The 10,204-nt window shown below is 36.0% G+C and overlaps 2 protein-coding genes across 2 annotated transcripts; one reads left to right on the forward strand and one right to left on the reverse strand.

The window, feature by feature from the left end:
• The first annotated feature begins 1,856 nt into the window (after positions 1-1,856).
• Positions 1,857-2,798, forward strand: LOC105995055 (olfactory receptor 478-like). The gene has a single exon (XM_013028716.1). It carries the CDS (start codon positions 1,857-1,859, stop codon positions 2,796-2,798), a length of 942 nt encoding a protein of 313 aa, XP_012884170.1.
• Positions 2,799-8,358: 5,560 nt separating this feature from the next.
• LOC105995056 (olfactory receptor 478-like) lies at positions 8,359-9,297 on the reverse strand. The gene has a single exon (XM_013028717.1). It carries the CDS (start codon positions 9,295-9,297, stop codon positions 8,359-8,361), a length of 939 nt encoding a protein of 312 aa, XP_012884171.1.
• Between the last annotated feature and the right edge of the window lie 907 nt (positions 9,298-10,204).

A 10,204-nucleotide genomic window follows, 5' to 3' on the forward strand; every position in this document is an offset into this window, starting at 1 on the left:
TGTTAGGCTGAAGATTTATTTACGTATATTGTGTTGGAAATACTATTTCATTCTGTGAGACTCTTTAAAGTAATGAACATTTTTCATGCATTTGAAAAAAACAGGTGTAGTAATTATGAACTAAATCTATGCATGTAATATTTTCCTAGTTATTAGATTGATATTTCAATTAATAATATCTTCATTGGAAATAGTAAAATATTTAATAAAATTATAATCAGTAATTTTATTCTCAAAATTACGACTATTATTATTTGTTTTTTTTGCCAATCCTAAGCCTTGAACTCTGAGCCTAGGTGCTGTCCCTAAGCTCTTTTTGCTCAAAGCTAGCAAGCACTCTACCACTTGAGCCAAAGCACCACTTACTGCTTTTTCTGAGATTAATTGGAGATAAGAGTCTCTCTAACTTTTCTTCGCAGGCTAGCTTCAAACCACATTCCTCAGGTCTCAGCCTCCTGAGTAGCTAGGATTACAGGCATGAGCCACCAGCACCTGGCTCAAAAACATTTAAAATTCCTATTTCTTTTTTATGATATCAAGAAAAATATTTCTTCTTCGTTTTGAAGAATATGGTCTCAGGAGTCTGAGATCTGAGGATTGAGGGTTAAAACCAGCAGAGGCAAACAAATTCATTATTCTTACTTCCATCTAAGCAAAAAGCTAGAATTTGAGGTATGGCTCAAGTGGTAGAGGGCCAGCCTTGAAGAAAAAAGCCATTCAAGAGCTTAAGACTCTAAGTTTAATCCCCAGTACCAGCAGAAAAAGAAAGATAAAAATAGTGGGTTTGGCTGGGAAGGTGGCTTAGTGGTAGAGTGCTTGCCTTATATGCATGAAGCCCTGGGTTCCATTCCTCAGCACCACATAAGCAGAAAAAGCTGCAAGTGTTGTTATGGCTCAAGTGGTAGAGCAGTAACCTTGAGCTGAAGAGCTGAGGGACAGTGCCAGGCCCAGAGATCAGGTCCCATGACTAACAAAAAAAAAAAAAGTGCGTTTGAGGTGTATCTTGGTGGTAGATCATTTGATTAGCATAAGGTCCTGGTTTGATCCAAAGGACTGCAAAGTAATAAAATTAAAATGAAATAAAAAGCTACACATGGGATTAAAAAATGGTCTTGTTTCATGACTAGATGTTATGACTTATGTAACTAGTTTTCTCCTTTTTGTATTAGTTACTGAAAAATTAAAACTCTAAGATGCAATCTCTCCAGTTGCAAGTGCATTCAAACTAGTAACTATCACTTAATTTAGTTTAAAAAATAGTTGCTAAAGAAATGAAGTGAATTCAGTCTACCTGCAGCTCATATCTATATATTATTATGTCGTATGCAATTTTACCTGTGGCTTGATATTTTCATGCTCATTTTCCTCACTAGTAAGAGAAGTAAAAATACTTAATGATCTTTAGTAGAAATCCAAATGTAATTGCATATAATTTTAATGCTGTGCTCATAATTAAGCACACAATAAATATCAGCTACTACTCAGTTTTGTATTGTATAATCTTCTATTTATACATTGCAATCTGTTTTGTTATAGTTAGATACTTTTGTGTAATTCTCAAATGCATCATATTATTAAGTCTTTTGCTTTCAAGCCATGTTGGTAGATTTTTCAAAATGCATAAAGATATACACCATTTGAAGAAATTTTTTGGTGTTTAAGAAAAACAATTTTTAATCTGTAGAAAGACTCATTGCACATAAATATACAATGCACTTTCAAAGGTAAATTATAAAACGCAACATAAAATTGGAATGATACATTATTTATAATAATCTCAATGTACATATTAATAATAATGTGATGTACTAATAATCTTTCCACTGCAGATCTGTTTGACACCACCATATTACCTCATGGATTCTCTGGTAGATGGGAACCTCACTGCAGTGACAGAGTTCATTCTATTGGGCTTAACACATGATCCAGTCCTTCGAGTCATCCTCTTCATCATCATCCTGTGCATCTACCTGGTAACTGTATCTGGAAATCTCTGCACAATTCTTCTCATCAGAGTCTCCACTCAGCTCCACCACCCCATGTACTTTTTCCTCAGCCATTTAGCTTTTGCTGACATGGTCTTTTCATCTTCTGTCACACCCAACATGTTAGTTAATTTCCTTGTGGACACAAATATCATCTCCTACCATGGATGTGCCATCCAGCTGGGTACAGCTGTTTTCTTTGGGGCAGTCGAGTGCTTCCTTCTGGCTGGCATGGCCTATGATCGCTTTGTGGCCATCTGTGACCCACTGCTGTATTCCACCAAAATGTCCTCCCAAGTCTGTGTCCAGTTCCTTATCATAGCTTACACCAGTGGTTGTTTAAATGCTTCATCCTTTACTATTTCTTTCTTTTCTTTAGTGTTCTGTGGCTCAAACAGAGTCAATCATTTCTTCTGTGATTTTACTCCTCTACTTGAAGTTGCCTGTTCTGAAGACAGTGTGCTTATACTTCTTTCCACTTTTAGCGCTGGCTCCATCCTTGTAGTCACAGTGATTGTCATAGCTGTCTCCTACATCTATATCCTCATCACCATCCTGAAGATGCGCTCCACAGAGGGCCACCACAAGGCTTTCTCCACCTGCACCTCCCACCTCACTGCAGTCACTCTGTTGTATGGGACTGTTATCTTTATTTATGTGATGCCCAAATCCAGCTACTCCACTGACCAGAACAAGGTGATATCTGTGTTCTACATGGTTGTGATCCCCATGTTGAACCCCCTCATCTACAGTCTTAGGAATAATGAGATCAAGGGGGCTCTGAAAAGAGAGCTTGGGAGGAAAATGTCTTAGGTTTGGTATTTTCTAAGCTTCATTACAGAAATAATAATTATAACTATACCAAAATGTAAACTGATTTTCTGAGATGGCCCTACAATCATCCTAGTGAAATTTTTAGTAAGCATGATTCATTTTGAGATCATATACCAACTCAGAAGTTTGAAGTGCTGTTATAAAATCTCACTGAATTTATGATTAAGAACATAAACTGTTTTTGAAGAACAAAATTTGCTAAAAATTCTTTAAAAGTCTTTTTCCCAAAAAGAAAATGTTTACTGCAACGTATTAGTTTGGATCTTAAGTCCTCTGAAGGCACATAAATTTAGTTAATTTCAGTTCCTTGTGTGATTTTAGGTAGTGGTTGAAACAATAAAGGGTGAAGAAGGGGATCTTTAACCCAGTTACTAAAGGTATTCTCCCTCCTGAGCTACAGTAATACACATATTTGTCCTTTTAATGTTCATCCAAGTATCTTTCTTGTAAGCTTGCTTTGTTCCTCTTTACTGCTTTTCCATATTTGGGGTCCAACATTGTATTTTGTCTGCCTAAGAACTTACTATTTCTTTCTTCTGTATGATCTACTCTCCTGCTGATGTATTCTATCACATCTTTAATGTGATAAATAATTTCTGTTTTTTTATTATTTCAAAATATATTTTGAGCTGGGTTCTGGTGGCTCATGTCTATAATTCTAGCTACTCAAAAGGCTAAGATCTGAGGTTTGTAGTTCAAAGCTAGCCCAGGGAGGAAAGTACATGAGACTCTTATCTCCAATTAACTACTAAAAAAAGCTGGAACTGTGGCTGTGGCTCAAGTGTTATAGTGTTAGCCTTGAGCAGAAAAGCTCAGAGACTGCATTTGGGCCATAAGGTTAAGCCACAGGACTGCCCCAACACACACATGTGCGTGAGCGCACACGCCCGCGCACACACACACGCACACACACACACACTACATATACATACATATATATAGGTATAGATGTAGTACTTTTACAACCTCATCAGTTAATAGTTACATAGTTTTATCAAATACTTGTGTGAATGAAAAAGTAAATACTGCAAAGTCCATAGTGATACCTTCTTTATATGGTCTGAAGATGTTAACACAATTTTTCTGAGGATCACGTACTGGCCATAAAACATGTAGCACATTTCTCAAAAATACTGCTCAGGATTTTTATATTTTTCCTATGATCTAGTATGAAATAGTAAGAAGTACATTTGTCCACAATTCTAACTGAAGCTGCATGGTATTTACCAAGCCTGATGACATTTATTGTTACTGTCAGGGAAACAAATTAACAGAATATTTTTACTTTAATTAAATTCTGATTAATTCTTTTTAATTACTACAATTTGTCTCTTGTCTTAAATTAAATCTATGTGTTCTTGCTAGAATAAACCTAATATTGTATTAATACTTTATGATGTTCATAAGCTACTGATAAGTTTGCTAATATTTTGTAAGGTATTTTTGTCTATTTTCATAAAAATGAAGCTGGAGTATAATCGCATTTTCTTTTTTTTCTTCTTTTTTTAATTAATAAGTTTTTTTTAATTGTGAAAATACCATACAGAGGGGTTACAATTACATGAGCAATGTAATGAGTACATTTCTTATCAAGCATTGTTGCCTCCTCCTTAGTTTCCCCTACCATTCCTGCCCTCCCAACTCCTCCCTACCCTTCCCCCCTTCCGCCAAATTTGTAAAGTTCGTTTTTAGACATAACAACTTGTACATCTCATTGTTGCAATAGGTCCACCTGTATCTCTATTTAAACAATCCTTATTTTTCCTTTCCCCTCCCCAAATTATACCAGCATCAAATACAGTGAAAACAGGGGTTATACCGTGGGGGAGGGACATACAAAACAACAAAAAAATCATCTTAAAAATATGTTAGAAACATAGCAAGAAAATAAATCCATTTGAGTCCTTATCTTGGGGTACATTTCACCTAACATCAACTTATCTGACCATTTCTGCTTGTCTCAGACGTATACTAGTAATTGCAAATAAGGGAAACCATGGGACCTATCTTTTTTGCTTGTTGAATTTCAGTATCAAGATATCTCAGATGTAATTATTGCACTGAAATACGCACTTGCTAGTCTCAATGAACTTACATAATGGTATAATTACTATTTCACTGAATGTCTTTAGTATTTAATAAAATTTAACATTAAGGCATTGCTGACTGCTTATTTTTCATATCCTGATTAAAGTTCTTTTTTTTTTTTTTTTGGTCCAGTCGTGGGGCCTGAACTCTGGGCCTGGGCGCTGTCCCTCTACTCTTCAGCTCAAGGCTAGCGCTCTACCACTTGAGCCACAGCACCACTTCCGGCTTTTTTCTTTTTGCTTATGTGGTGCTGAGGAATCAAACCCAGGGCCTCAGGCATGCAAGGCAAACACTCTAACACTGAGCCAACGTCCCAGCCCCTGATTAAAGTTCTTTAATGATCAAATAATCCTGCTTATTTTCTGTTGGAGCTGATTTCAAATCTGTTTTTTTCAATTTTTCAGTTTATCTATAGTATCAATTGTTACATACAAGTGCTTATAATTACTTATATTCCTAATAATAGCTGTTGCAGCTGTATTTGTATTGCTTTTTACCTTCTCTATTTGGCTATTTGGATTTTGTACTTTCATTTTACTTTAGCATGAAAACAGGTAACAAAACCACGGTAAGAAACAAGTATTTACCTGTTTTATCTTTCATTGAATGTTGACTTTCTACTTAATTAATTTCTGTTATTAACTTTATAATTATTTTCCTATTTATATTACTTTATATTATTATTCTTTTCTAATTGAAAAATGCAAATTTTATTGTTTTGAATATTTTTCTAGATGCAAATTAGCTTATATATTTTTGAGTTTTATAACTAGAATTTGTCTTATCAAATTTCTCTCTCCTCTCTCTCTTTCTTTATGTTGAATGCTCTCTATGTTGAATGCTGCTTTACTTCATTTCTCATATTCATCCAAATGGTATGCATAATGCTTAAAGTGCATATCAACATGTTCTTGTTATGTCATGATGACAGTCTCAGGGCCCCAGGTTCAGCCTGGGATGCACAGAAACTCTAAATTTTATGTCTCTTTCTGAGGAGCTGGAGCCTTCTTTCCCTTTTTAATAAAGTCATATTATTCACTGTGTTGATTATCATATATCTATATGCTCAAACGTAGTGTTTCTGTTTCCACTGGCTTTCATTCTTGGTACCTTGGTTTCTTTGACTTAGACATATTTGACTTAATAACTGATAGGGTTAATAAAAATTTAATCATTTATTTGCACATTTTACCCTGATATAATATTAGAGTGATCATCTCACAGATTTTATCATCTCAAGGTCTGAGATTTCCTACAGTATTATGGCTGCATATCTGTCCAAGACCTGATTACTTCCTGTTTCCCTTCATCCTGAATATATAATGTGAAATATGTCAAGCTTTTCACAGTGCATTCACCTAGCTTTTGTTTTTACTTTGGCTCTGTAATACCAAAACAATACAAAATCTACAGCCTGTACTAGTGCCTTGTGTTAATAACACTTTTTTCTGACTTGTCAAGTACTGTTGTCACGAAGTAATACCTCAATTCTATTTTCTGTGTTCTATTGTATGGTAATGCAATTCCTTATTTTCTGAAAGTCAATTAGCATATTAAGATGGAATTAACATTTCATCATTTATTCCAATGGCTCTCACCATTGGATTAATTAAAACAACCAAAAAATATTGTTGGACAGGAACCCCCAAGAAAATTTTATATGTATGAGTAGGATATTACACTCAACCTTGCAGGGAGACGGCACTCTGTTCAACCTGAACTGTCCTCACCTCCTGCCATCCTTGCTCAGGTGCTTAGTGGCCACTGAGACCTGCACTGACCAATCCTGTCCCTGGCACATCAACCTCTGTTTATTTTTTTCCAGGGAATTTATTCCTCTCTCATGATCTATATGGTTTACATTTCCTGTCTTGATCCCACACTCAAACATATATTCCATCTTGACTCTTTCACTATAGCATGAAAAATGCAAATCGTATCTTGAATATAAGAATTATTAATATTTCTTAAATGTATGAGGAAAGAAGAGGTGGATAAATTAAAAGACTAATATCTTTGTCTTTATCATCAACTTACATGGAATTTGATTCTGAAATACTTTAAAGAGAGGAGAAGAAAAGGCATTACAGATGATTGTTCTAGCGTGTAAAAATGGAAGGTATCTCTCCATGGGTTTATAACAATTTTAAGGGAAGGATTACCACGTCAGCAGTATGTGGGTCCATCCATGAAGTCAACTAAAAGTTTAGTTGTAACAGTCTCACTCGCATCACACTATAAACTGAATGCTTTTCTTGGAAATTGTTTATCTTCCACTCAATCATTAGAAGCCAAGAACTCCCTGCTTTGCCCGACAGAAGAACTCACCTGTTTTGACCAGAAAGTGGAAATCACAGATGGTGATAGTTCCTCCTATTCTCCTTTTCAGACCCCATAATTTGACCACAGTAAGAATATAAGTGTCCACAAAGATCATTCCCCAATGATATTTTTCTACAAGAAGAAATTTTCAAGAATTGTTATGTTCCCTCCTTGCATTTCTCTTACACTTTACTGAGTCCTAAATACACATACCAGGCTAATCTCAGGATAAATTGTGTTGAAATGGACAAAATTGAAATGTGTGTTAGTCACTTCCCCATTTAATGTAACAAATAGGCTGAGATAACTAGCTTAAAGAGATAAGATGTTTACCATGGCACACATAATGAGTTGATTCTGGGTCTTTGGTGGCACATTATGGCAGGGACATAGTAGAGGAAAAACCTTTTGCCCATGTGCTCAAGAAAACTGAAGGGTGCCAGGTGCCAGTGGTTCATTCCTGTAATCCTAACTACTCAGGAGGCTGAGATCTGAGGATCACGGTTCAAACCCAGCCCAGGCAGGAAAGTCCATGAGACTCTTATCACTAATAAACTACCAGAAAACCAGAAGTGGCTCTGTGGCTCAAGCAGTAGAATGCTTGTCTTGAGCTGAATAGTGCAGGGACAGCGCCCAAGCCCAGAGTTCAAGCCCCATGACTGACCAAAAAAAGAAAAGTGAAGAATAAACTTGGGTCTGACCATTAACTTTTATAGTCTGTTCTCAATAAGCCAAAGAACTACCACTCAGCTCAAACTTTCAATTCTTCCATCACAACTGAAAAAAAACACAAATCATAATTTAACTTTGTAGACCTTAACTTAACATCTAAACAAGATGTAGCAGTGAATACCACTTGAAATACATTGACAAAACCATAAAAAGACTTGCAGTAAAGTTTGTTTTATGAAAAACATTTGTTTTAATATAAATTTAGTGAGGTTTTACATAGGTAACATAGGAAACTCTTATTTACTACATGATCTGAAAACAATCACCACCTTTTCCAAAGGTTCACCATGATATTTGCATGTAAATAAATAAATATAGGACAAGAAAGACTCTTTTCTTTTAGGTATATATATGGATTATTATTTCTATAGCAAATACTAGAAAATAGCAGATCTTCCTAAAATAGTTTCCTACCAAGCTCTCTCTTTAGAGCACTCTTAATCTCATTATTCCTAAGACTATAGATAAGTGGGTTCAACATGGGGATCACCACCATGTAGAACACAGATATCACCTTGTTCTGGTCAGTGGAGTACAGGGACTTGGGCATCACATAAATGAATATAATGGTTCCATAGAACAGAGTTACAGCAGTGAGGTGGGAGGTGCAGGTGGAGAAGGCCTTCTGGCGGCCCTCTGTGGAGCGCATCTTCAGGATGGTGATGAGGATGTAGATATAGGAGATGGCTATGACAATCACTGTGAACAAAATTACAATGCCAGCAGAATAAGTGGGGAAAAGTATGAAGACACTGTCTACAGAACAGGAGAGCTCAACTAAAGGAGCAAAATCACAGAAGAAATGATTGACTCTATTAGGCCCACAGAAGAGTAAAGAACAGAAGGAAATGGTAAAAGAAGAAGCATTAAGAAAACCACTGGTATAAGCTACTATAAGTAACTGCACACAGACTTGTGTGGACATTTTGGTTGAATACAGTAGTGGGTTACAGATGGCCACAAAGCGATCATAGGCCATGGCAGCCAGAAGAAAGCACTCAACTGCCCCAAAGGAAACAGCTGTACCCAGCTGGATGGCACATCCATAGAAGGAGATGATATTTTTGTCCACCAGGAAGTTAACCAACATGTTGGGTGTGACAGAAGATGAAAACACGATGTCCACAAAAGCTAAATGACCAAGAAAAAAGTACATGGGGTTGTGGAGCTGGGTGGAGACTCTGATGAGAAGGACTGTGCAGAGATTTCCAGATACGGTCACCAGGTAGATGCACAGGATGATGATGAAGAGGATGACTCGAAGGACTGGATCATGTGTTAAGCCCAATAAAATGAACTCTGTCACTGTAGTGTGGTTCCTGTCTAGGAAATCCATCAAACAATGGAGCTGCTGCCAGGACCAATCTAGATGAATAGATAACGTGAAAAATGTATAAATGTAGTGATTTCATTGCTAATCATAATGTTATCATAAGCATTTACAAGTACCAGTACATGAAAAGATGATTCCATCTATAATTTTAAAAATAAGTTTAGCAAAAACACCCTCAAAATTCCATCCTATCTGTCTCTATCCCTTTATATTTACATTTTCTTCAATCTATATAATATATGGCATTAAAGCCAAATAAAATCCTAGATGAAATAAAAAACTAGATGAACATAACCACAGGCAGACTGAGTGTACTAGAAGGAAACAAGTTAGTTAAGCTGTTGCAACAAAGGCTCGGGAATCAGCTCATAAATACTTACATGATTCCTAAATGGTAACCATACAGCTAAGAATTAGCTACCCATTGAACTATGATTATACATATAGTTTACTACATATTCCAAAATGATATAATTTTTGTTGTATAGAACTGAGTTAGCAATCTATCTGGTGATGAATGTATAACATGGTTATGTCTGCATAGCAAGTGGTAAATTCCAAACATTCAGCCCAGTAGATTGATTGCCTGTTCCTTTCCCTACTGCATTATAATGAAATTAAGTTGTTGTAAGCACCAGGTCCATAAACCTACCTATAAATAGAAACTGGCTTCATTTGACCTGCTTAATGCTAACATTTTATAGTATTTTGCAGTTTTATTAACAATTAAGTATCAATACAAGCTGAGGGCAGTGCTGAAATGATCATGTTTGTTTCTTGCTGTTAAGTAAATGAGCAATCCTGGTGTTGAATCAAAACTAATTACTCACATGAAACTGATGATGTAAAAAGAGCAAGTCAGCCCAAATCACTCACTATCTGCTTGATGGATTACATCTGCCATATTGCT

This window comes from Dipodomys ordii, unplaced genomic scaffold, assembly GCF_000151885.1.
Source record: "Dipodomys ordii isolate 6190 unplaced genomic scaffold, Dord_2.0 Scaffold113, whole genome shotgun sequence".
Lineage (NCBI taxonomy): Eukaryota > Metazoa > Chordata > Mammalia > Rodentia > Heteromyidae > Dipodomys > Dipodomys ordii.

Coding starts and splice junctions, on each gene's coding strand:
- LOC105995056 (XM_013028717.1), bottom strand. CDS start 9,297: ATGGATTTCCTAGACAGGAACCACACTACAGTGACAGAGTTCATTTTA.
- LOC105995055 (XM_013028716.1), top strand. CDS start 1,857: ATGGATTCTCTGGTAGATGGGAACCTCACTGCAGTGACAGAGTTCATT.